At 50.8% G+C, this 27,029-nt stretch overlaps 2 protein-coding genes across 7 annotated transcripts in view; one reads left to right on the top strand and one right to left on the bottom strand.

Annotated features, from left to right (window-relative positions):
* Nucleotides 1–17,554, bottom strand: part of FAM168A (family with sequence similarity 168 member A) — a 129,594-nt gene extending 112,040 nt beyond the window's left edge. The window contains exon 1 of one of the 2 annotated variants that reach the window (XM_038158935.1): nt 17,421–17,554. The gene's annotated coding sequence lies outside the window, so the exon portion shown is untranslated. The remainder of the gene's footprint in view (nt 1–17,420) is intronic. The other variant, XM_038158850.1, reaches the window with a different exon arrangement.
* A 186-nt stretch (nt 17,555–17,740) lies between these two features.
* On the top strand, nt 17,741–25,994 carry PLEKHB1 (pleckstrin homology domain containing B1). 5 transcript variants are annotated; one of them, XM_038159252.1, is made up of 8 exons: nt 17,741–17,872; nt 18,341–18,546; nt 21,011–21,070; nt 21,515–21,667; nt 22,508–22,610; nt 23,390–23,429; nt 24,510–24,615; nt 24,698–25,994. In XM_038159252.1, exons 3-8 carry the CDS (start codon nt 21,034–21,036, stop codon nt 24,832–24,834), a joined length of 576 nt encoding a protein of 191 aa, XP_038015180.1. In that variant the 5' UTR covers nt 17,741–17,872; nt 18,341–18,546; nt 21,011–21,033; the 3' UTR covers nt 24,835–25,994. The 5 variants fall into 5 exon arrangements, with proteins under 5 accessions (XP_038015180.1, XP_038015340.1, XP_038015092.1 ...); XM_038159412.1 differs by lacking the exon at nt 17,741–17,872 and having other exon boundaries at nt 18,172–18,546; XM_038159164.1 differs by lacking the exons at nt 17,741–17,872; nt 18,341–18,546 and adding an exon at nt 19,891–19,990.
* Nucleotides 25,995–27,029: the final 1,035 nt, after the last annotated feature.

Below are 27,029 nucleotides of genomic sequence, written 5' to 3'. Positions count from 1 at the left end.
CAACTGTTTTTCAGACTGAAATATCCTCTTGAACAAGAGAATTTCCCATACTGGAAAGGTGTGAAAGCTCTCCAGCTTCTCCTTGCCAAGTTTTAATCAGTATAATCCAGGACTAACTTCCCAAGCACAGAAAATGGGAAGGTTTTGGGTTTTCCCAGTCCCACGGGGACTTCTGCTGCTGAGGGATGAATAAAACAGGTCAATTCCTCTGTGGATCTGCAGCATTCCAGCAGCTCCATTCATAATTCATGGTTTTGACACATCTACCTGCTGCTTGGGAAAGATGAGCACACACAAACATGACATGGGCAAGAGCTTTTCCTTCTTTCACTCTCATTTCCATTCTCCCAACAGAAAAAAAAATTTTAAAAAGAAATAGGGATTAATCCCAGAAGAATAAATTTATTGCTTCCACACAAGCCCCTGGCTGTCCAGAAGGCCCTGTGTACACTCACAGAAACTTACATATTATTTTCAAAAGTTCAACATGGTCGTTTACCTTTGCAATTATCAGTTTGACACTGCAGTGAAACAGACATCCCTGGGAAATGGGAGAGACCCCTGGGAAATGCAATACATCCCTGGGAAATGCAATACATCCCATTCCATGGAAAATGTAAACAGCCAGGAGTGTTTAGGTGGTTCCAAACTGAATGTTGTCAAACATGGAAAACTTCTTAAATCTGGTAAGTGGGGGAAATGGACAATGGGAAAGTGCTTAATTTATACAATCCCAGAATGGCTTGTGTGGGAAGGGACCTTAAAGATCACCCAGCTCCAAGCCCTGCCATGGGCAGGGGCACCTTCCACCAGGTCAGGTTGTCCCAAGCCCTGTCCAGCCTGGCCTTGGACACTGCTAGGGATCCAGGGGCAGCCATAGCTTCTCCAGGAAACTTGTGCCAGGGACTCAGCATGCTCTCAGGGAAGAATTCTTTCCCACTATCCCATCCATCCCTGCCCTCTGGCAGTGGGAGCCATTCCCTGTGTCGTGTTCTTCCATGCCTTGTCCCCAGTCCCTCTCCAGCTCTCCTGGAGCCCCTTCAGGCCCTGCAAGGGCTCTGAGCTCTCCCTGGAGCCTTCTCCTCTCCAGGTGAGCACCCCCAGCTCTGCCAGCCTGGCTCCAGCCCTGGAGCAGCTCTGGTGCCTCCTCTGGGCTCTCTCCAGCAGCTCCAGGTGCTGCTGCTGTGTCCCCAGGGCTGGGGCAGCTCTGCAGGTGGGGTCTCACCTGGGCACAGGGGCAAAATCCCCTCAATCCAGGCATGGAGCTTTCCAGGTGCCAGCACAGATGGGCAAGGCATGCCCAGCTTTTCATCCCTCAGCACCCCCAAATCCTTGTCCCCAGGGCTGCTCCCCAGGCATTCCCTGCCCAGCATGGCTGTGTGGCTCACGCTGAATTAATTCCAGGAGGGCTCCCTCTCCCCCGAGCAGGCACCGTGGCTATTAGCACACGACGACAAGCTGGGGTCATGTCGTGGAACACTCCAGCATGTGGAGTATCATGCATTTAGCTTGTCTGCAATTAAGACCATTTCATTGTCTCATCAGGTTCCCTGTGATACCCAATTAAGTAATAACACAAGGAAAGTGCTCTTAATTAATGAGGAAAATGCTCTACAAGCTAGACACAGGTGTGTGTATCTCAAGCAGGGCCTGAAACAGTTGAACAGATCATTTAATCTTTATTAAAAAAATCCCCACTCAAATTTGTATCTAATTACCTCAATAACAGGAATCTTCCTGATTTCTTCCAAGGGGGTTAAATTTCTTTGCAATATTCAACAACCAAGTGCTTTATAAAAGACTCAAATTAAAACTGACACTTGGAGTGCAAGAGTGATCACAATTTACACATCGTTATTCTGGGGATGGAGCAAATGGGTTTAAACCACCTTTCTCCTTGCAGCGTTTTTACAAAATCAATCTCCTCTATTGATATTGAATTCATTTTTATTCTTATACCAGCTCTGCTATTTGGGTTGAGCTAAATGAAAGCCCATCCCCACTGTTAGATTAGTCAGGGCAACATCTTTTAAAGAAAGGCACTGGAAAAAGGCAGAATATCATCCCAAGTCTCATCTTTACACGCTTCAGTGAACAGAACAGCAAAATTTAACTGCAAAAAACGACACTTCCATCAAGTACAGCAGTTTTGTACCCCAATTTCTTCAGCTAAGTGAGTGGATGTGTGTCCTTCAATGCACTGAATACACAGGGCCATTTTACAGAACTGTATGGAAAATCATGTAGTCATGGGAGCTGGTGTGGGCAGCTTTGATAACCTTTATCTCCCATTCCCCACTGCTTGGTTTCAGTGACATTCCGAATCAGTTGGAATTATTCAAACCACAGTTTTCTACCTTTGGTGAGAATCAAGTATGGAAACAAAGTCTTAAATTCTGACTTCAGGAGCAGGAATTGCAAGGAACATTATTTGCAGGGAGGAGGCACGTGAAAATCTGCCCTTGCCTTTCTCCCCAGATCCTCAGGCACAGTCACCTTCCCTGGGAGATCAGCCTTCCACCTCTTCAGCTCTTTTCTCCCTGGATAGCAGAAGGAACCAGCTTTCTAGAAACTCAAATCGTATTCACAGCACAATGAAAGTCTTTGATTTTTAAAAAATATTGTAAAAAAAAATTCAAAGTACCTATCCAGGCTGCAGCAGCCTGTCCAAAATCTTCTACAGCAGATCCCTATGGGGAAAGGTTGATAAAGAGGACAGAGCTGTCAACCTGTACTTTCATAACCTCCCACCCTAGTTTTTCATCACAAGGTTCTTCCCCAAGCTCTGCATTTCTTACTTCAGCTGCTCATTTTCAGCTCTTGAAAGTTTTGGTACAAAGGAGCCACAGAGACAATTTTTTCTCTTTGATCAATCACGTCCCACTGTTCAGAAAACAGGCTCCGAACCATTAATCTTGCTTATGTTATCCAAACGCTTGCTAGGATCTCATCTTTCCTATAATTTATTTAGCACTGAGTCCCCTGACAATACATCTGAGGTATTCTTAGATCACTTCAAACATCAGTCAGGCCAGGAGCTCTGATGGCGAGGCAGAACTGGCAGGGATGAGTCTGAGGTGCACACAAAGACTGAGCGGTGCACGTGGCACTTCTGGAAATGCCATGAACAGTGCCCAGCTGTCCCTCAGTGGAGTCTGGCCTCAGGGAGCGCAGGGGATCACCTGGAGACATCCAGGTACCACAAGAGATCACCTGGAGCCAGAGCACTTCAACAGAGGCTTTGTCTTGCTGCTCAGAGCATTCTTGCTGCATTGTTTTACCTGGTGCTGACACGCACTTGAAACTCCATTTTATAAAGTTTCCCCAAGTTATTTTCCCAGGATGCAGTAGCCAGAGGTGAACACTTGGGATGGGATTGATCTGGGGAGAAAGGACGTTTACAGATGGTTTGCATACAGCAATTGTAGGGGTGGTGCACTGCATAAATCCCTCCCTTAAGTGCTCCTGTGTGGAGACCCACCAGGCAATCACCACATTCCCAACCAGCCCAGGTTTCCACAAGTATTTTACAGCTTTGAGACATTCTCCCATATAATGAGGAAGCTGGGGAGAAAAGGAGGCTCAGAGGAGACTTTCTGGCTCTGCACAACTCCCTGACAGGAGAGTGGAGCCAGGTGGGGTCGGGCTCTGCTCCCAGGAAACAGGGACAGCACAAGAGGAAACAGCCCCAAGTTGAGCCAGGGGAGGTTTAGATTTGATGTTGTGAAAATTCCTTCCTGAAAGGGTTGTCCAGCCCTGGCACAACTGCCCAGGGCAGGCCTCCATCCCTGGAGGGATTTAAAGCTGTGTGGATGTGGCACTTGGGGACATGGGATAGTGGTGGCCTTGGCAGTGCTGAGGAATGGTTGGATTTGATGGTCTTGGAGGGTTTTTCCAACCTTGACAATTCTGTGATTCTATATAGGGGAATACATTGATTATATAAATAGAAATCTTTTTAACCTTCACTCCCAGCAATCCAATTGCATTCCCGTATTCACCATGTGCTCCACGACATTTTTGGGCTTGTCTCCAGCTCCAGTTAATTTGAGCTGTATCCCAAACCCACCCTTCCCACTGTGCCATCCTCCACAGAAATGCTGAACTTGAAGGAGGTGGTGATTTTAATGTGAAAGCTGGCCCATTAAATAAAAACTTATGTTTCAATCAGCAAACTCCATCACCCCCTCACACAACCCCTGTGCCACAGCCAGGGGTTAACAGTGCCTGGTGTCTTCCTGCAATCCTTTCTGCCTGGGAAGAAAACCCTGTTCACAGTTTCATCATTTAAATGTCACCCCCAGCCAACCTAATTCTTGACAAGAACATGCCCTGCACTGGTCTCTATAGCTTTTAAGGAAAAGTGATCAATTTAAGAGATGGGAAGTGCTCTTTTCCTTGGATGATTCATCCCAAAAGGCAGTTCACCTTTAAAGGGGTCTCCCTTTAAAACTTCCTTGGATGCATGGGAGGGCACTCAGTGCCTGCAATTTTCTCTGGGATGCTCCTGCAGTCAGACTCTCCCTCTGATAAGCCATGCAGACTTAGCTCTGTGCTTCTCTGTGTGTGTTTTTTCTAGTCCTCAGACTATTTTTGCGTTTCTTCCATTCCCCTACAACTTATCCAGGAGCTATTTCAGGATGCTGAAATGGAAATCATACCCAGGAAAGTCACAAGCACCAAATACAGAAATGAAATCTGTTCTAAATATTTTCTTGCTCATACACCTAAAAACTAAAAAAAAAAAAAAAACATTTAAAATTGCCTTTTTTGTTGCAGCATTGCTGCTGGTGTTAACACCCACCTGCTCTGTAATCCCTTTGAGCACCACTGCTCATAAAACAATTTTCTCAGAGCCCCTTTAGGCACTGGAAGGTGCTCTAAGATATCCCTGGAGCCTTCTCCTCTCCAGTCCCTCAAAATCCTGTTGCACCCACTGCTGGATTATTGGAACCCTTCTAAAACCCGTCCACTTGACCACAAGAACCCATTTTTAATATGATAAATATAATACCTACTTGCTAACATCCTGCCAGTTCTCTCCATCAGAATGTCACTTGGTACTAAAACGCCTCCCAGGTCAGAATATAAACAAGAGTTTCCCTGGATCCATACCAGAGGTTTCAGCAGGACCAGGGTGAGTTCTCAGCACTGCTGCTCTCCTTTGAGCTACTTAATTGAAAACAGTAATTTAAGCCCAGTCAACTCGATTTAATTTCCTAGTGATGACAAAAACTAGCAACCTATTTAGGCATTATTAACTTAAAATCAAGTTGAAATTACCTTGGCTGTAAGTAGGAAGTAGATCTGCTCTAACAGGACTGAGTTCAAGCCTTTAAGCACCCCGTTATTCATTGGGGTTTGGCTGCGTAAATTGAAATCAATAACCTTTGGAAAACTGATTTCCACAACTTTCCTGATTTATGGATTTAAAGAGACACAAGTTTTGAGAAACTAAACAAGGCAAAGTGAAAATCCACATAAGAACACAACGGTGTCTTTACCTTCTAATGGTGGCTTCTCACCCATTCTGTATTCAGACTGTATTTGGAAATAAAGCTCAGATAATCTGGGATGATGGACATGAAACAAAATCTTTTCATTTCCCCACTTTATTTTAGCATGTGAGAACAAAATTGTGAGAGTTTGCTAATAATGTGCATTACAGACACAGTGCCAAGCAGGAATAAATTATCCCTGTGTAGTAGAATCCCTCGAAGATGAAACACTGAAGGAAAAGCAATTTTAATGGATCAGCTCAACTTTTCAAGGCTCAACTTTTCATTTTGGGAAACAAAACTGGCTTTAAAAATAATGTACCTACACACATTTTTCTTCTGAAATTAGAGTGACACAGTTATCTTGAAAAAAGCTATTTTTAAAGGCTTCCAGCTCTCTAACTTGCCTGGGTTATCTGATAACACACTGCCTTCACTTCCCAGTGTTAACTGGGTTTGTTCCTGCACTCCTGTGTGTTGCCTACAAACACAAAAACGAACCAAATCAGGCAGAAACCATCAGGGTTAATTATAATCAGTACCAAAATCTCGAGTGCTATTTGTGGCAGCAGTGGATTTTTGTCTGCTCTGAGTATGAGCCACTCAGTAAAACAAACACAGAAGGGAACTCAGGAACTGTGTCCCTACGGATTCAGGTGCTTTTTGGGAAGGTGTAAAACGTAGTCTCTGAATCCTCTGTGCAGAGTCTCTGTTTGCCCAATTTTTGGTTTTTTTTTACTGTATCCAGCTACTTGAAACGAATGTGAAATGCCATGGGGTTTTATAACCTCTCATGCTGCTGATCCTTCCTACTGTTCCCGCTCTGGCAGGAAACACAACTCCCAGAAAACCGCTCCAATTAAAACAGATTTCCGCTCTCCGCACCAGGAATAGACTCTGGATACTCCCCAGTAACTCTAAAATGGATACTCCCATTAAATTATTTCAATAGAAAAAGATCTGCAGACAGCGCTGATACCCAACGAAGCATCTTCATGGGAACACAGCTCAAGTAAATTTAATATATGGGGGTTTTTCCCCCCTCCCTCTTTACTTAATGGCAATATCCCTAAAAGTACAACAGTTCCTGGTGTCTACCTTGAGGCAGGAAAAGAAATACTCCCCTGTTTTCTCCTCCCTCTGTGTTCCATGTTCCTGGAACCCTGCCGGCATCTCCAGAGGGCAGGAGGAAACCAAAAGCCAAAAAAATAAGAGATTGTTTTACCCAATGCTCTTCCCACTATATTTGGGTAAATATAAACACCCACAGAAAGCAAGAAATATGAAGAAAAAATCATAAGAAGATAAAAATCATAGGGAGGTCAGGTAAAACCTAACCTAAACTGAAGGCACAACTTCCTGCAGGAAGAAAACTCCACGACCCATAAGCCACATGGCTTATCCTGATAGCCAGAAAATCCTGATAACCCAAAGAGAAACATATTCCAGAATCAACTCCCTCCCTGCCCCAGGAGAAAACTCTGCCGAGGTCCTTTCAGATTTAAAAACAAGATTGTCAACGAAGTAAAGCCCAGCTAATCCTGACTGCCAGCACAGTCCTGGGGAGAGAGGTCTCACACAGAGAGAAGATTCAAATCAAGGTTTGCACAGATCAAAGGCAGCAGCCTGAAGTGCAAACCTGAGCTGGTGACACCAGAGCTGTCCCCACAGCCCTGATGTCACAAGAGACACATTTCTATGTGGCAGGGATCAATTGGCTCTGAAACCTGTCTAAGACTTTAAATAAAGGGCACAAAAAAGGAGGCCAAGCACAACCTTCCCATTCCTGCATGTGGCAGAGAAGGGGGGGAATTTGTCACTGCAGCATCCTCCAATGTTTCATTTATCTGTCTCTGCAAGTACAAACATTGCCAACCCTTTCTGCCCCATTCCAAATGGGAAACTGAGGCACTGCTTCTGCAGTTTGGGACCTGGAGGGAAATTTGGGGCATGGAAAGAAGCAGGTGCCAGTCTTCCACCACTGGATCATGAGAGCATCATTCATCCCCAGCAAATTATGAGCCACAATGCAAAAAGTTGGAGATTTGGGTTTTCTGGCAGGGAGATCTCCCCTGAATTAAGAAGTCCAGCATGAGGCTGAAAATTCATCCCAAAAAAATCTTCTCTGAAGACAATTCTGTTATGTGGAATTTGGTTAAAGCCCACAACACTGGCCACAAACAGAGGGAAAAAAAGGTTCCTATGGGCTGAACACAAACATGGAACATCAGGCTTTGTGTTAGGAGAAGGGGAAAATACACAAACTGCGGGGAACAGGATGGAACACTCAAGTCAAGTGCCAGGAATGTCGGTGAAGAGCATCAGGAAAGCAGGAGAAAGTCAAGGACATGCAGGGAAACACCCATGGTGAAAGTCACACTAAACTCCACATGTGTATTTAGTGCTGGCAGGAAAAAATGAACTTGCATAATGGAGAAAAATGGTTTCCTGCTGCTTTCTCCAGCCTGTGCTCAGAAAATCCAGCCCCTGCAAACATGCTTTGTGGATCAGCACAAGGGTCTCCAAGAAATAGCTGGCTGCCATGGATTTCCTCTTCCCACAGACAGGCACCAACACTGCCTGATCACTGTGGCCACAAGAAGGAACTCCAGCATCACTGGAGCCAAGCAGGTGAGGAAAGATCTCAGGGATCCTGGAAAAGAGCTCCAGGGGAAAGTCTACGTCAAGGTTTGGCAATCTTCACACGATGCCATGCCAGGCTTTTCCTTCCCACTGGCTTGAGGGTGCCAAGAGAGGAGCTGGTAAGAGCTGCCTCCCAAAGCAGCAGGAATCTGCTTCCAAGCAGGACAGAGGCTTTTGCCGAGCCTGGAGCTCAGGGAGAGGCAGGAACTTCCAGCTGCAAATTCCTCTTGCAAGGCAGTGCCTCCAAATGCCAACGCTGTTTGCTCCATGCTGCATCCACAGGCTCCTTGCACGTGGATCCCTGAGCTAAAAGATGCATCTGGTACCAGATGCAAGGGAAGGCTCCAAAAAAATCCTGGAATTGAACCAGGCCGCACGACTGATGAGAGAATGTTTGGATTTGAGTGATGGAACAATGTTGGAGGGAAGGGAGTGACCATGAATTGCAGAGCCAGCACCTTTCCAACTAATAAGACACCTTCCCAGATGAAACTGCTGATGCATCCAGGAAAGGCACAAGCTGAACACAGGAGAAGGACACTTAGAGGGGGAAATGAGGCACAAAGTCAGACAAGAGCATTCACCAAAAGAATTTTCTGTTGCTATATATGGATGTAGGGAGTCTGGATAACAAGCAGGAACAAATGAAATCCTGGCCAGCAGGAAAGAAAAAAATGAGCATGTGACTGGACTTGAAAATTATTAGTCCCGTGGTGTTCAGATATGAAAGGAAGAGATGGCTGCAATGTATCCCTAGAAAAAAGGTGGGAAGGCTCACCTCTCTGACAACTATCAACACTGCAGGAAAACTGAATTTCCAGGGCAGAAACTTGGTGTGTTTCAATGGGTGAAGCCAGAAGGAGGCTCTGGGAAGCACCAAGACAGGTAGGTGAGTCCATACTGGGAAAACAAAAAAAACCTAAGTGGGGTTAGGGAGGGGACAGGAGGGATACAGAAACTCCCATGCAGCAAGTAATTACAATAGATTAGCTTCCCTAAATCACAGGTGACAATTTGTAACACCAAGTAACTGATTTGGGCCTTGTTACAAGCAATAAAGCTGCAGAAATCACTGGACTGGAAGCCTTGACAGTGCAGAAAAAGAACAGACTCGTATTTAAATATATCTCAGCTGAGTAATTCAATCAAGATTGCAAAATGTCTTGATTTAAATAATTGATTTTAACCTGTATGACATTTGTGCTTTTTGGTTATCGTCTTAACGAAATATCAACATAATCACAGGCTCATAGAATCATCTGGGTTGGAAAAGACCTTTAAGATACTGAGTCCAACTGCAATGAAAATTGGCATCACTTGATTTTCCACAATGCAGCAGAGGAAAAATTAAGGAATTTGCATATAGATGATCCACTCAGTAAGTTTCAAAGTGCTTTTGGGATCAAAAAGGAAACAGCTCCAGAGTGAAGTCTGAAAAAGCTTCTGGGGCAAATCAGAGATTGAACTCCCCTCACAATCAATGGGAGGACACCAGAAAGATTATTTAACAATTTACATAAAAGCAATTAAAGCATACAGCCAAAATGAAACCACGTGGATGAGTCAAGACCAAAGTGTGTCAAACCAGAAGAGCCTGGTGAAACCCAGTAAAGACAAATGTAAGGGCAGGGTACACTGTACAGGTGGAGAAGTCCCAGCTGGGCTGACGGACAGGAGAAATCAACCCTGAGGGGATACTGGATCACAAGTAAAATGTCAACAATACAGTGGAATAGGCAAAAAAAGAGAAAAAAAAAGAAAAAAAGGCAGTTCAGATTGTTTTAAGAGTGCCATGTGGAAACCAGCATTATTTTGTTTTATACAATGCTGACAAGGCCATGCAGTGCCAAGTCTGAGGAGAGAGAGAAGTAAACACACCAGAGTACAGAGGAAAGCTGAGGGAATAATAAAGAGATTTGGATACAAAATTATCCACAAGAACACATTAAAGGGCCGTGCCAGCCCAGGAACACAAACTGCAGGAGGATGTAACATGCTCCCATCAGTGGCAGCAGAAACAAGGGGATGGGTTATTCTGAACAGCAAAACATCTTCATTTCTCAGAGATCACAAAATCCCAGGATGGCTTGGACTGGAAGGGACCTTAAAGATCACCCAATTCCATCCCTGCCATGGGCAGGGACACCTTCCACTATCCCAGGTTGCTCCAAGCCCCAATGTCCAACCTGGCCTGGAAAAATTCCAGGGATGCAGGGGCAGCCACAGCTTCTCTGGGCACCCTGTGCCAGGGCCTGCCCACCCTGCCAGCCAAGAATTGCTTCCTAAAAGATCTAAGATATTGGAAAAGCTTTTAACCAAATTGGTTAAGTGTTTACTGCCAGCTTCCTGAGCAGGCTGGCACCTCTGAGACTGGAAGACTTTAAGGAAAAATTAGAAATACATTTGTTAAGGATGCTCTAGGGACACTTTAGCTTGCCTCGAGGAGTGAATGGACTGGAAAGTCTCCCAAGGTCTCCTCCAGCTCTGCATTCCACTATGGAATGATGCCCCAGAAGCCCAGGATATTTAACCATGGAGTCCTCCAATATTTCAGAGATCATTTGCAATATTTTTCAGAATGCAGGAGAAAATTTGGAAGACAAAACATTTCCAACACAACTACACCAGGAGAGGGCAAAATGACTCAAGTAAACACCAACCTGCTTGCCAGACATGAATGAGCTCTGGACAAAATAAGGGAAAACTGAATCAGACTGGATGTGGACTTAAAAAGAACAGGAGTGAAATTAATGACAGCCAAGCCAATGTTATGGAAAATAGGCCTTGTCAAGCAAAGCTGAGGAGATCCGTGGTGATGAAGGTAAGTGCTGCAGTGTAACAGGCTATCGTTTGAGGATGACATCCCAGTTAAAAAATTACCACTGTATGTGTCAACAAAGCAGCTGAGCAGACTCAGAGTTGGCCGAGGGACAGATGACTAAAAGCAGCCACCCGTGGAAAATCACCAGCAAAGTGAGCCACACTGGGGTTCTGCTGGGCTTCATCCAGAGCCCAGAACCATTCCAGAGGTCCACTGCAGACTGGAATCTAGGGAACAAGATGGGAAAGCCAGAGCCCCTCAAACAGAACCTGCCCAGCACTTCCCAGGCAACGCCGTGTGTTTGACTGGATCATGACCAAAGACCACTTGGTAGTGGAATAAAGAGTTCCTTCCAAAGGGAAAAGTTATTGGGTATCAAAGCATGGATAGATTTAGACAATAACTGGCTTTTGGAAATAATAGTTAGAAGTTAATTGAAATGACACCTCGGACAGTTGCAGGGATGAGGCAGCCACCACCTCCCTGGGCAATCAGCTGTGCCAGTGTTTTACCACCCAGACTGTAAAAACTTGTCCCTTCTCTCCATGCCCAGTTCTGCCACGCTTGCTGGAGATGTCCCACCCTTCCTGGAACTCCCCAGGAACCCACCCTGTCCCTGGCACCTGCTCCAGCAGCAGCACAGCTTCCCTGGAAAGCAAAACCACGTGGGCAAGATGCTCCCGGGCTGTTGCGCCGTGTTTGCTTTTCCAAGGGCTCAAATTTTAAATATTTCTTACACAAAGAAATATTTTCTTGAGCTCCCAAATCCATTTTAAAAGACTCAGCTATCTGAGAAAGTTCAACAGCTGGGATTTGGATGCCATGGTAGAGAAAAAGAAGCCAGCTCTCCAGTTTATGGCGCTGCATTTTAAGGCTTGAAAACTTCTGTTGTGAATGTAAGTCGAGTCAAGAGCAAACTGGAAAATTATGTGGAAAGCTATAATTTTGTAAAAGCCATTAAAAGTCTCATTAAGTGACACCATACACAGAAAACTGAAGAAAATGATTTGTAGAATAAACTACTACAGAACCAAATGTTTACACAGGGACCTATTCCAAAGTAATTGCATTTTAAATGCTCACGAGCTTCACACAAAATACTTTTCAGCAGGGAAAAGCCTCTAGAACCTGTCTGTCCACACAGGCATGACAACTATCCTGGGTGAAATGTCATCAGGAGCTGCAATGAATGATCTTACTTTGTCCACCAAATCAGCAGGAGAAGGTAGAATCATGGAATTGGTGAGAGTGGAAAAGACCTCAAGGACCATGGAGTCCCCCAGCACTGCCAAGGCCACCACCAACCCATGTCCCCAAGTGCCACAGCCACGTGGCTTTTCAATCCCTCCCTGGATGGGAACTCCAGCCCTGCCCTGGGCAGCCCATGGGACTGTGGGGACTCTTAGGACCTTGTTTAAAATAACCACAAAAAACCCCTTGTCCATTAAAAAGAGAGTTATTATTGGCTATAAATCCAAGTATAAAGAACTGAATGGAAAATGGGGAAAAAGAAGACCATGCTCAAAACTTCTCACCAGTCTGCAGGATGTATTTTGCAAGCTCAGAATGGTAAAACCCACTCGTTATCAAATTTAGGGAGCTGCTATCTAACAGCAGAGAAAGCAGAAGCTCAAGCACCGGGCTTTAATTTGTGGCAGATAAAGAGCCTGATGCCATAAAAGAAGCAAATCTTTTTTATTAAGCTCTACAGCAAATTAGAAGGAAAAACCCTGCGGACCCGAGATGTTATGGTCTATTTTAACTTTTGCTGCAGTCTGCAATCTTTATCCATTTTATCAAAGAATTAGACATGCCTAGCAGGCATGATGGCATCTATTCTTTTTTTTTTTTTTTTGCCAGTTTAGTACTTTTCCTCTCATAAAACACTCTAAGCTTGTCTCCAATAATCCTCCCAAATCTCCAACCCTTGCTGAGACAAGGAAGGCAAAAACCATCAGCCTACAAATACACTTCAGCTTCAGCCTTCCTATTGAGAAACTCACTGCACCAAGGCCACGACAAACCCCAGTTTTCTGCTCTGACTTCTCATTTTCCCACTCTCCAGTTCTCCACGTGACCCTTTCAGCCAAGGAGAGGAAGGGGAGACAGCAAATACAAACCAGAGGAGGGGAATGGGGTGGGTTTTTTTCAGCTTTTATAAATCCTGTGATGATAATCTCCTAAGTGGTTTGCTGGGGAGCATCAGCAGGCCCACATTTTTTTCCTCCCAGAAAGCACAGTCACTTGAAATTCCTGTGCAGTGCTCAGGGTTTTCTGCACAACCATAGTAAACAAAACCCAGAGGAGCTCTGGAAAAATTATCCAAGTCCCACTCACACTCTAAAAAATCTGTGAGTCTCCGTCATCATCAACAGAAGCTCCTTCCCTACGCGGGTCTTAAAAATAAAGAGCTCCCACAAATTTCAGATCTGCAAATGCTGGATCTGCCTCAAAAGCTGGATCTTTGCTGCCTGGGATCCTAATTACAGGTCTGGGATTCCTGCTTCAGACGCCCATGGCACACTTGTCCTCAGCAAAAGAAAATCCTAGAAATTCCCAACTGTTGCTTCCAATTCAAGCTAAAAACAAACATAAAACCCCACCTCAAGACTATCCAGCCAACAAAGCTCTGTTAAAGCAGAGCATAACATGAAATATAGATCATAGGCATGTTTTTATATTGATTTTGTTCTCTCCCTCTGCCCAGGTGGGCAAGTAGGAAGTGCAATCACATCCTGACTTTCTCCAAAAATCAGGTTTACACAAATTTTTGGAAAAAAGTTCCCCCTGGGAGGGTGGGGAGGCCCTGGCACAGGGTGCCCAGAGCAGCTGTGGCTGTCTCTGGATCCCTGGAAGTGTCCAAGGCCAGGCTGGAGCAATTTGGAACAGTGGAAGGTGTCCCTGCCATGGCAGGGGTGGCACTGGATGGGCTGTATGGTTCCTCCCAACCCAAATCCTTCTGGGATTCTATGAATTTGCATAAATAAACACAGCCCTGCCACTGACATTCTTCCCTGGTATTTAGGGATATCAGTGTTTTGGACACAAAAGTAGGAACAGAGTGATTCACTTGAGCGGAAGGAACAAGAAGGTGACACAATTTAAACAGCTCTGGAGAACTGCGTCTGTCCAACTGGTATTTGAGTCACATGGAAATAACTCCTAAAAATGTATTCCCACTTTTAAACAGTGACAGATCAAGAATCAGTATTTTTTAATTCAGAGACCTGAAAGACCATCAACGGGTTAAAAAGCAGACCGGTGGATTTTATTTGTCACCGAAACAGAAATCTTCATCTGTTCACTGAAGTGATGCACGGCACGAGAATCCAGCAGCATCAGAGGGACCAAGGGATTGGAACTTGGAACCAGCAGAGAGAAAATACTACAGAGCATGCCAGGAGCTGTTTCCTAGTCAGTCATTCCAGACTGAATATTCCTATGGACTGAAGGTGAGAAGTGATGGATTTTGAGCAGCAAAGCTGAGCCCAGCTGACGAGGAAGATCAGGGCACAGGCAGGAGGGAGTTGAGTGGGGACAGGAACAGGGAGAGGAATGCCCCAGCACACGGAGAGACTTTGGGAATCGCAGAGGAAACAGAAAGTACACGGAGCTCTTGTGCTGCGGAAAGGGAAACCGGGGGCCTCTGCAGATCCCATCAGCCCCAAAGGCAGCGCTGGGAGACAAACGAAGCTCCCAACCCCTGCTGAAGGCAGCAGAGAGCTCACAGAGGGACATATCAAAGCTGTGCTTCCCTCCTGACAGCCCCGACAACTCTACAGAGAGCTGGGAATGCACTCAGAGCTCCTGGCTGGGAGCACGCAGGGCTCTGAGCACCTGAGCAGCAAGGTCTGAAGTGCCAAGCACACCTGGAGCCAGAGCCAGAGGGAATTGTGGTCACAGCTCTGCCAGCAGGTGACATCCCAGCGGCCAGTGTCCCACTTCCCTGCCAGGCAGAGCGGTGCCTTGGAGCAGTTCCCAAAGGCAGGCAGTGCCCTGGATCCCACACACACCTCCCGAGCTGAGCTCTGCCAGGCACAGCACAGAATTCAATCCAGCCCCGATTCAATTAGCATTTAATTATGCCTCCAGTGCAGGTACTGAAGGCCTTTCACAGAACTGCTGCTCCGAAGCATTCTTATTCCCCTCAGAAATGCTTTCAGCACCTCTGTGCCCTGTTCTTCCCTGCTGTCCCTGGGATCATGGGGACCAGGGAAACTTCACTTGATTCAACAGATTTAAACCCCCCGGGTTGTTCACCTGCTGCAGAGCAGGCTCACCGCGGCGTTTGACAGGTGAGTGCCAACCGAGAGCAGAAAGCACCTCCACAGATGTTCTCCCTAAATTACCGTATCCCGGTTATTCCATGTAAATTTTTTTCTGCAATTCATGCTTCTCGCTCCAAGGAATATTTTCTGAACAAACTCCAAACAGATTTTGCTTCCAGTCCCTTTGTTCCAGAGGATATATATCTACCTGTCCAAAAAAAGTGCGTCTTTGCTGACAGCCAGGAATTTTAGTCAGCTGAAGAATATACCTCAAACCCCCTAGAATTGGACAATAACATCTGTAACACTTATCCCACACTCCCCCAAAAAAAGGCACCAGATTTGGGAGAGAAAGATTCCTTCTAAAAACCATCAACATTTGCTTTGGTAAATAAAAAGTTGGGATGCATGGCAGGGTAAGTTGGTATTTGCAACTTAGAGAACAAAAGTTAATCGGATTTAACACAAATTGAATGCAAAATACACAATGCTGGCTGATATCAGTCCTTTTAATTAACTATGTATCTATAATAAGAATAAACACACAGATCATAGGTGTTGTTTGGTTTGTTTTGTTTTGTTTTTTTGAAATAGACTCAACCATAAGGGTCAGGAGAATCCATGAAACAGTTAAAATTCAGAATCAGAAAGAACTGAAAAAAAAAAGAAAATAAGCATTTGGCCTCTTCATACTAATTTCCTTTTTCTTTACATTGCTCAACATCGCTCCTCAATTTGAGTTCTAATCAACAACCACTTCACAGCTCACATTTTATGAAATAATGCAGTTGATGCAATCAAGTCCAGCAAAATGTTTCCCTAAAGATGTTTCCATCATTCACATTCCTTTAAAAACACACACACACAAAAAAAAAGGCTCTGACTTCCTCCATCACTATTTAACAGCAAAAATAAACACACCACTGCATCTTAAATCATATTCTGATTAAAACAAAAATAGAATCTTTCTGGGTTTTTTTTCTGCTTAGTACAACATGTCTTTGTCCAGGAGAGGGGGGAAAAAAAATACCCTCAACCTGCTCATTTTTCTGCACTTGACAATAATGAGCACCAAATAAATAAAATTCAGCTTAGGGAAATACAAACCATAACCCAAAAGCCCATCACCATATGCAGTGGGGGGGGCGAAAATGCCCCCAGAACCCAAGCCGGTGCAAAACCTCTTTCTGCTAATGAATATTTATGTCATTTCCATACTTCCAGGCTGCCCTGCTCTCTATAAAGGACTGAAACCAAGCTCCTTTTTGGCATTATTCCCCCACAATATAGCGATGGACTTCGCTGCCCTGAGCACCACAATGCCAACAACAGAGCATGCGAGCCATCATTATTAAAAACACATTAAAAAAAAAAAAAAAGGGGGGGGGGGGGGTGGAGGAAGAAATAATCCACATTTCCATAAAAAACCGACCGGAACAGGCATTTTACCCAGGCAGAAAACCTCAACACCGCCTTGCATTTCCCAACCTGGACGTCCCCGCTTTCATTCCTGTGGATGCTGCGCGCCGACATCCCCCCGCTCCGCGCAGCCTTTAACCATTTTATCCCCATTTTATCCCCATTTCAGGAGCATTTCACGCCCCGAGGAGGGCTGCGGGACAGGGCTGGCGGCCCTGGAGTTGCCGGCGGGCTCGTCCCTGTCCCCGGCCCCTCCGCTGCCGGCCCCACGTGCCCCGGGCACATCTCGGGGGGCTCGCCCATCCCGGGGGCACCCCCAGCCCGGCCATCCCGTCCCCTGCTCCTATGGATGGGGGCGAGCCCGGAGCGGGGGGACAGCCCTGGAGGGGACACAACCTCTGCCGGGGGGGACAGCGGGTTTTGGGGGGGCAACAGGCTGGGGGGGCACTGCCCGCTGCGCCGGGGGATGGACGGGGACACACTCCGGGCTCTGCGGCACGGGGACACACGGCGGAGCCCCCGCGGAGAACGGGGACACGGCGGCAGCAGCCCCGGGGACAGCCCGGGGGGACACGGGCTCTGCCGGGCTCCCCCCGCCCCAGGGCTCCGCTCTGCGCTCCCCCCGCCCGGGGCTGGGCGATGCTGCCCCAGCGCCCCCCTCCCCGTGCAGCCGCCGGCCGCCCCCCGGCATCAGCGCGGTGCCCCCACGCCGCCACCCCTTTCCCGCCGCTGTCACCCGCGGGGGTCCCCCTTCCCTTCCCCTCGCCTTACCTGCGGCTGCTCGGGCGGCGGCGGCCCCCTGTGCCGGTGCAGCAGCTCTCCCTCTCCCTCTCCTCCTCCTCCTCCTCTTCCCGCTGCTCCCGCAGCCGCCAGCCGGGAATGGGGGGGGGTAGGGGGGGCAGTACCACCAGCGGGACCGTTACAGCCGCCGCCGCTGGGGAACTACAGCTCCCGGCATGCTCCGCGCGCCGCCGCCGCGGCCCGCCGCTGGCCGCTCCGCGCGAGGGATCGTGGATAGTGTAGTCCACGCGGCAGGCGGGGGAAGGACATACGGCGACAGGGCCCGGACGGGCGCGGGGCGTGCTGGGAGGTGTAGTACGGCAGGGGTAGAGCCGCCGGGCATGGCGGGAGTTGTAGTTCAGCGAGGCATGATGGGAGCTGTAGTCCACGAAGGCTGACGGGAGGCAGAAGGCCGCTGCGGGAATCCCACCGTGATGTGCCAGGTGGGGCTCTGCGGCGATCCGCGAGCTGATCCCGGCTCCGGGAGACCCTTCCCGGGTCGCCTGGCGGGCGCAGGGCCGCGGGCCGGGAGCGGGAAGGGAGCGGGGAGCCGCGGGGCCCGGCCTTGCCCGCCGCCCTCACGGAGCGCTGCCCTGCTGCTCCTCTGACCCGCACCCGCCCCTCACTCACCCTGCTCAGGGCAGGGCAGGAGTGTTTTGGGAAGGGACGGAGAATCCCGCGGGTCTCACCCCGGGACTGGCATTCCCCCCACTCCGGATCCCTCCCAACAGCGGTTCCCTGGGTGTTGCTGCTGGTTCTGGTGGCACAGCGCTGAGAGCTGCGCTCCCTGAGCCGCGGGTGTGGAGCGGCTCCCCGGGGAATGGGGACCGCCAAGGGTCTGCTGCCCCGCCCTGGGAACGGCTGACAAACATGCCGGAGGGAACGTTTCTCCTCGCTCATCTCTCCTGCAGGATTCCAGCGGCACCCAAGGGACACGCTCAGCTGCAGGAAAAGGAGGGATTCGCGGGGAGTTTAACCGGGTGCCGACCTGTCCCCAGATCCGGGGATGACAGCAACAGCAAGTGCTGTCCCCACGTTCAGCTCTGAGCTCCCTCCCATCGCCACAGCTCCCTGGAATCTGGGAGACCCCCTGTGGAAGACAGGGATTTCCCGAGAGGTGGGAAGAGTTTTGGAAATTCCTTAAAACGCAAGGCTGTGGCTGGGATGGGGGAGATCCCCACCAGGCACGAGTCACTGCAGGAGGGAAAACAAACCAGAGGCACGAAAGTTCATGGATTTTATTAAACAACCCCCAACTGCTCTGGAAAATGGGGGGGGGGGGGGGGTGGAATCCAAGATCTGGCTCTTCTGAGAGTGCATTCCCACATGGCATCGTCTCCTTTCGCTGGCTGGAGATCATTTCCTGGCTCTTTGGGTCACCATTTCCACCCAGCATGCCCCAAATTTATCCCATTTAACATAAAAAACCCCCAACCTAGCTGACAACAACAACAACAACAACAACAAAAATAAAAAAGACCAAGCCCCCCCCCCCCCCCCCCCCCCCCCCAATCCCAAAACAGCACTGTTTCCTTCCCAAGAGGAAAACCACAATGGAAAAGTTTTGACAACAATTAATTCCAATTAATGTCTATATGGAGAGGCAGCCCAATCCAGTGGATAAATCCAAATTTCAGTCCAAATCCCTTCCTAAGGGAACTTTTTTCTGGACTTGTGGCAGGACAAAGTCTGTGGCCCAGCTGGATTTCTAAACAATTTCCCTGATTTTGGGAATATTCAGCAGCACCAGGATGTTTTGCAGCCCCATAACCAGCACAGGGGGATGTGCAAGGCTGTGAGTGTGGGCTGGCTGAGGGGGTGATTCCCTTTTAACTCCTTTGGGATCATCCAGCAGGCTGCTGGATTAATTTAATTCCTTCTAAAAAAGGAAATAAAGCCAGCGCTGGAGGGACAGGAGGGGAAAGGGCTTCACATTGAATAATGTGCTGGAATATAATTTTTTAACATATATTAAACGTTGCCACGTTGTCAATAAACATCTTTTGTTAACAACCCAGCCTTAGCTGTCACCTGACTTGTGTCTTGACTTCCCCAAATAATCCAATCATGCCCCAGAGCCCGGGACAGTTCTAATTCCAGCAGAAGCCAGGAGAAGACAGAAGGACAGAAGCCTTGATTTTGACCCAGAGGATTGCTCACTCCACTTGGAAATTTATTTCAGACGAGCACTTCGGTGCTCAAAACTTTTTCCTGGTTTATTTCGGCATGAAACACCTCCTCAGAGCCATTCTCAGCAAAATCCTGCGTGCCCCAGGCACCCCCAAATTCGGGCTGAGCCCCTTCCCAAGGGCACCCGCAGTGCTGGATGGAAAGGGGGGATTTGAGAGAGCGAGGATGGGAGCTGCCGGATAAACCATAAAAGCCGGGCAGCGGCTTTTTGGGGCGAAACCGGGGGAAAGCGGGGCTTTTCCCGGCGGGCAGCACCGGGGATGCCGGTGCCGGACTACAGCTCCCGGCGAGCCGCGCGGGCGGGCGGGCAGAGCCGGGCGGCGGGAGCGGAGCGCAGCGCATCCCGCAGCGGGCACCGCCGCCTCCGCCCGGTGAGGGATGCGCGGGGCGGCTGCGGGGGCCGGGGGCGGCGGGGATCGGGACCGGGCAGGGACACTGCCGGGGGGTCGGTATGCAGAGGGGCGGGCTCCTGAGGGGGGAGAAACGGTGCCACAAAATGTGGCACGGAGGGGGGATGTCAGGGATGTGGGATGAGGGCAGCAGATGTGGGTACCGAGGGGTGTGAGCAGAGTGGGATGAGGGTGGTGCAGGGGTGTGAGGGCAGAGAGGGGTGCCAGGGCATAGGGGTATCCGTGGGCTGTGATTTCCTAGGGATGTGGGCAGTGCAGGCTGAGTGTGCCAGGGGATGGGGGCATCCACGGGCTGTGATTTCCCGGGGATGTGGCAGTACGGGTGATGGTAGCAGGGCTGCAAACTCCATGGGGACCTGGATACTCAGGGGTCCAGGCACTCGGTAACGCAGGGACAGAGGTGCTGGGGGGGGTTGTGCCTTGCCGTGCCCCCAGAGCTGGTGGGAGGTCCTGGAGGCCATGCCAGGGGGCCGAGTTCCCATCACTGGGAGCTGGGATTCCCAGTGGATACGGGGGCCATGGCCGGGAACTGCTCCTGCCTGCCCCTGGGGTGTTGGCTCTGCTCGGGGACCTGGGGAGCGATGACTTCATGGCCTTATTAAGGACTAATTTCCATCCAGGCAGGGAAAACAAACAAGTGTAGGTGTCGTTTAGCATGGAAAGTTACTGGGGCTGTGGGGAGGCACTGCCTGTTTTCATAGGCAGCCCGGATTTCTGCACTTACCTCCACGGGTTGATAATCCCTAAATCCCAATGAGATTAAAGGCAGGAGGAAAGGTGGCCACAGTGTCTCCTTTGCCACGTTTCCCAGATGACGGAATCCCGATTAACCCGGGCGCTGAGCTCATCCCCCAGAAATACCAGGAGCAGCAAGGGTGAATCCCCATGCCCCGAGGCTGTGGGGAGGTGGGAGCCATGGGCAGAGCCGGGGGCGAGGCAGGAGCTGCTGTTTTAACCCCGTTACTGTTCCCATCCCGGCAGATCTGGTGAAGCCCGCGGCAGCCATGGCGCTGGTGAAGAGCGGTTGGCTTTGGCGCCAGAGTAAGTGCCACCCTTGAGCTTTCCGGGTTGGGAGCACCCCAAAAACACCCGGACAGGTTTGCTGGGAAGAGGTGGGGTGTGGGGGACACAAGGAGTCCCGACCTGGGCGGGTAATCCACGGCAGCAGGGAGATTGTGGCTCAGCCGCTCGTGGATTTACGTCAGCGGAGAGAGGGGCTGCCTGCCATGAAAACACACGCGGCTCCATGTCCGGGGCTGGATCCGCTCCCGTGCCTCGGCAGGGCAGCACCCAACGGCCTGATGGCTTTTTTGGCAGTCTTTTCCCACTTTTCCCACCTGCTCACGCTGCCCCGGATGCTGGTGCCAGGCACAGGTGTCCTGTGGGGTGCAGCGGCTCACAGGAGGGATCCAAGTTTGGGGATGAGGTTGTGAGCGCGCTGGCCGCATCCCGCTGGCCTCCTGCACCTGCTCCCTGTCCCACCAGGCTCCATCCTGCGCCGCTGGAAGAGGAACTGGTTTGTGCTCTACCTGGACGGCAGCCTGGTTTACTACCACGACGAGACGCAGCGGGACATGGACGGCCGGATCCACATCAAGTACAGCTGCCGGGATGTGCGGATCGGCCGCGAGTGCAAAGGTGAGCCGAGCCCCTGCTCCCGAGCCCGGCATTCCCAACCCCATCCCACGTGTGCCTGCACCCCTCTTAAACGAGGCTCCACCTGTGCACATCCAGCAGACCCCCAAAATAACCCATTAATTACCCCCAGGCTGCCCCGTTCACCCCTCCTCGCTCCCAGCCAGGAGACACTGGATGGTCTCTGCCATTGCTTTTCCTGGGGGAAGGAGGGAAGGAAGGAGGAAGGAAGGAAGGAGGAACTCTCCTCCTGGTTTGTGCTTGTAACAAACAGGATCCCACGGCCCTGACTCATCACTCACGTCTCGCACAAACAAGGGGAACAAAGCAGCAGCTTGGCGGGGCCCCGCAGCCCACGCCGCCGCACAAAGCGCCTTTCTTGGGCTGCGAGCGGCCGTGGGAGCACAATCCCACAGCTTTGTGCTCACCACAGGCTCCTGCCAAGCTTCACAACGGGGGAACACACACCAGCCTCGGGGATTTAAGATTTTGCTCTTGCTGGAGCTCACGATCCCACACCAGCATCTCCCGTTCCTACAAAATTTGGGTGCGCTCCGGCAAGTTCAGAGCACAGGCAGCTTGGCCTCGTGGCCTCGAGCAGATTTTTGGCAGTTTGCTGCCCTTCCGTGCTCTTTCTGCCATGGGGGTGGAGGTTTCTGCCCATCAGCTCATTCCTCGTGCTGGCTTTTAACCTGTGTGAGCCCAACTGCATCCTCCATGTGGAGACGGAGCCGAAACTAAACCCACCAGCTCTTGTGCCAGGAGGAATGTGGAGCCTGGGGAGGGTCTGTGGGACACCTCCTTGACCGAGGCTGCATCCCACCCCATCCCTTCTCTTCGCAGACGTGCAGCCGCCCGAGGGGAGGAGCCGGGACTGCCTGCTCACCGTGGTGCTGCGGGACGGCTCCAAGACCACGCTGTGTGCCGAGAGCGAGGACGACGCCGTGTAAGCGACTTTTCCATCCCAATTATCCCGGCCTTGAAAGGGCCCAGGCCGCAGGACAGCCCTGTCCTGCTCCCACATCCCACCCTTGGCTAAACCGGCCCCCAGTCCCTGTTCTCAAACATATTTGCAGGGCAAAAGGGGCAGGAGGAGATTTGGGGCTCTCACTGAATAATCCAGAGCCAAAAGCAGCTGGTTTTAAGCAGTCCATCTCCTGATGAGAGGAGTTTCCTCATGGATGAATATCCCCTCTTGGCCTGACTGAGGAGAAGGGTTTTCATCATTATTTGGAAATAAAAAGTCTGAATGTGAAGCCCTCACTGGCTTGAGGCAAACTGCCCTTTTTAGTACTGTTTCACTTCTATTTATTTCTTTAAAAACTTAGAAATTAAATTTTTTTTTAAAATTTTAAAAATTAAAAGTAGCAAACGTTCAGCTGACCTTGGGTGGAGGGAAACATGCTGTGGCCAAGCAGAACTTCATCAACTGAGCTTGACCTCAGCTGAGTGGAAATTCATCCATTATGTGCTCTTCCCCCCAACTTAGGTGTCGTTTTCCTGCCTGCCCTGGTTTTAGCCAGGGCCAGTCCCAGGGACTGCCCTGTGGCCATCCCTGTGATGTCAGGTACCTCCCAGCACATTCCCAATCCCAACTGTTGGCCCAGCACTCATTTAACAGGGAATGAAAGAACAGTGCCACATCCAGGTCCCCGTGGGGAGGAAGGGGACAATTCCCACCCCTCCAGCACCCACCAAAAACGAGTGCCTCTGTTTTGTTTGCAGTGCTTGGAAGATGGCCGTGCTGGAGTCTAAATCCACCCCGGTGAGGCTTTGTCCCCTGAGCAGGGACACCGTCCTGGCACAGGATTTGGGATTCAGGGTTTGGGCAGGGAGAGGTTACCCCAACCCTGAGCTTGGGGGGGCTCCCCAACACCCAGTGTGCAGCCTCAGGGCACAGGGGAGAAGGTGGGGAGGGGTTGGATGCCACCACTGATGGCAGGTGACAGAGCCACAGGGACCCTGTGCACTGGTAGAGGGTGACAGGAACACAGGGTTATGGGGACACCGGTAAGGACACTGTTAGGGTGACGGGGACACCATTAAGAGGGCAGAGTTGATGTAGTGGGACACAGGTAAGGTGACAAGGACACACAGTTAAGGTGTCAGGGACAGTTAGAGGCAATAGAAGCAGAGTTGAGGTGACAGGAACACAGCTAAGATGACAGAGACATGGGTAAGGTGACAGGGACGATGTTAAGGTCATAGGGGCACAGTTAAGGGGAATGGGGACACAGTTAAGGTGACAGGAACAGTTAGAGGCAATAGGAGCAGAGTTGAAGTGACAGGGACACAGTTAAGGGGAATGGGAGCACAGTTAAGGTGACAGGAACAGGTGAAGGGAATGGGAGTGGAGTTAAGGTGGCAGGGACACAGTTAAGGTAACAGGGGCACAGTTAAAGTGACAGGAACAAGAGAAGGGAATGGGAGCAGAGTTAAGGTGACAGGGACACGTTTAAGGTGACAGGGACACTGTTAAGGTGGCAGGGACACTGTTAAGATGGCAGGGACACTGTCAAAGTGACAGGGACACTGTAAAGGTTGCAGGAACACTGCTAAGGTGGCAGGGACACAGTTAAGGTCACAGAGGCACAGTTAAGGTGACAGGAACAGCTGAAGGAATGGGAGCAGAGTTAAGGTGACAGGGACACTGTTAAGGTGGCAGGGACACTGTTAAGGTAACAGGGACACTGTTACAGCGACAAGGAAGGGGCAGAGTCAGGGTGACCTGAGCACAGGCTGTCCCCAGCCCCTGGGACCGCTGGAATTCCCCATCTAAGGGGCTCAGGGCCCTGTCCCCCCCGAGGGGAGCCTGACCCCAAGTCCCCCACGCCCGTCGCCGCAGGTGCACGTGTACGACCCCTACGATGACGACTACTACCAGACGGTGCCCCTGGACTCCCACCAGGCCGCCTACATCAGCTCCGGCCACTATGGCCACCAGTACGGAGGTGGGTGGCCCGGTGGCCCCGGGGGGGTGGGGGGGTTGACCGAGGCCATCCACCCCCGGTGACAGCCCGTTTTCCCTGGCAGCTCCCGGCGTGACCCACGTCATCGTGCGCGAGGATCCCTACCGCGTCTCCGGGGACCAGATGGCCCTGGGGCTGCTGGCCGGGGCCGCCACCGGCGCCGCCCTGGGCTCCTTCATGTGGATGCCCTGCTGGTTTTAGTGGCCACCAGGCTGGGCCACGACCCCCTTTGCTTCCCAGCCCTGCCTTGGAACCTGCCCTGAGCGCCCCTCAGCCTCCCCAGAACACGCCGGGGACAGACTCCCACACACGCCCCGCTCCCAGCCCCAGCTTCTGCATTAAGTGACCCCCACGTGCTTCAGAGCCCCCCAAACCCACTCCAGAGCCCCACAGCACCTGAATCCCATCGGCAAAGGGCCCGGGGAGCTGCCGGGGCTGTTGGCAGAGCTGCCCCATCCCAAATCTCCACAGGGAGCTGGCTGCAGAAATTCCGGGTTTGGGACAAGGGGGGAAAGTTAAATTTTTTTAATTTAATTTGGGGGGAAGTGGCTGGATCTTTTTTGGCTGGGTGAACCCCACAATGCAGAGGCTTTTTAAGGGCATTTTTTGGGAGAGGCTCCAGCAGCAGAGGGCACCACAGGGATGCTCAAGAGGTGGGTAAAAGATTAAGGAGGATGAAAACCTTTGCAGGATTTCCACCCCTTTCCAACATGCACCGGTCCCCTAGGCCTGGCCAAGTTGGAGAAATGGTGCAAAACCTTCAGAAATTGGGAGTTAAACCCTTGGGAATGAAGCTGAGAAGAGCCCAGGGAATATCCCAACCTCTCCAGCCGAGTGGGAGGGACACCCAGCATCCTCAGGTTCACCCTGATTTTTGGGAGGGGGAGAAGGGCAGCTCTCCATGGGGACCAGGGAGCCTTTCTGGCAGCCAAGCCGGGATCTTCACAGCAGGGATTTGGGATTGAGGGGGGGCACACCAGGGACAAACCCCTGGTCAGGCCAGGGGACAAGCAGCAGCTCAGGGTTTTGGTTGGGTGATGGAAGAGGTGAGGAACAGCTGTTAAGTGTCACCCCTAGAGCCAGGATGGTATCCTGGAACCACAACTGACATTGAATTTAGGAATTACAAACCCCACAGCTGGATAGAAAACCAGCAGTGACACCAGCACCCCAGCCTGCTCCTGCCTTTAGAGCCCCGGGTCAGTTCATGCCTGTGCCCATCAGGGGATTGGGATATCCCAACACACCATCCTCATCCTCTCCTGCATTCCCTGCCTCCCTCCTGCTGCGCACCTGCTCCCGGAAAGGGAAAAAAATACAAAAAAAACCCTTTGAAGTCTAATAAAGGCAGTGAAAAACCAGCCCTGGCCTGAGGATGAGTGAGGATGAGGAGGGAACGCTCAGTCTCGGCCACCTCTGGGGATGGGAAAGATTGTGTTCCCCTGGAGAGCTGCCCAGGGGTGACACCAGCTCCCCTCTGCCTCCCGGCCTTTCCAGCCGGGAGCTCTGGGGTCGCACCTCCAGCCTCTGAGTGTGGCACAGTGGGACAAAGAAGGGACAAAGCTGCCCCCAAAATCCTGCTCCTGTGCAAGAGAACCACCATTTGTGCTGGCAGAGCAGCTCCTTCCTCTGCATCACGGGTTCGTGGGATGGCTGCTTGGGAAGGACCCAGCACAGGGTCAGGCAGTGCCAGCCCTTTTGGGGCTCGAGGTGGCTGGACACAATCCCTGGTTCTGTTTGATGTGCAAAGCAGAAGCCACGCCTGGCTCCCAGCTCCTAGGGCAGGGATTCAGCCCCTCCATGCCTCTGTTAACTGCAGCACAAAGCCCAGCTCCCAAGGGCTGGAGAAGGGAAGGATCCAGCCCCACACAGCCCACTGCATCCTCATCCTTGTGCCTGTGACCCCGCAGCTCTCACTCACCGTCACCTCCCCGTGGCATTGCCACTCCTGGGCCACTGATCCAGCCCCAGTGGCTACTCCTGCTGCAGGAGGGGCACGGGAGTGAAACAGCTCCTGATCCACAGGGCCACTGTCCCCATTTCCAACCTGTCACATGTCCCAGCTGCGTGCGCTGGCATCCCAAAATCCCTGTGTGCTGAGCTGATTCCCCAGTGTGGGCAGCAGGGGAGGGGATTCTGTCCCTGTGCCCAGGTGAGACCCCAACCTGCAGAGCTGCCTCAGCCCTGGGGACACAGCAGCAGCACCTGGAACTGCTGGAGAGAGCCCAGAGGAGGCCCCAGAGCTGCTCCAGGGCTGGAGCCAGGCTGGCAGAGCTGGGGGTGCTCACCTGGAGAGGAGAAGGCTCCAGGGAGAGCTCAGAGCCCTTGCAGGGCCTGAAGGGGCTCCAGGAGAGCTGGAGAGGGACTGGGGACAAGGCATGGAGGGACAGGACACA

This window comes from Motacilla alba, chromosome 1, assembly GCF_015832195.1.
Source record: "Motacilla alba alba isolate MOTALB_02 chromosome 1, Motacilla_alba_V1.0_pri, whole genome shotgun sequence".
Classification (NCBI taxonomy): Eukaryota; Metazoa; Chordata; class Aves; order Passeriformes; family Motacillidae; genus Motacilla; species Motacilla alba.
The sequence above is the reverse complement of the archived record's forward strand: the minus strand, read 5'-3'. Positions and strand labels throughout refer to the sequence as shown.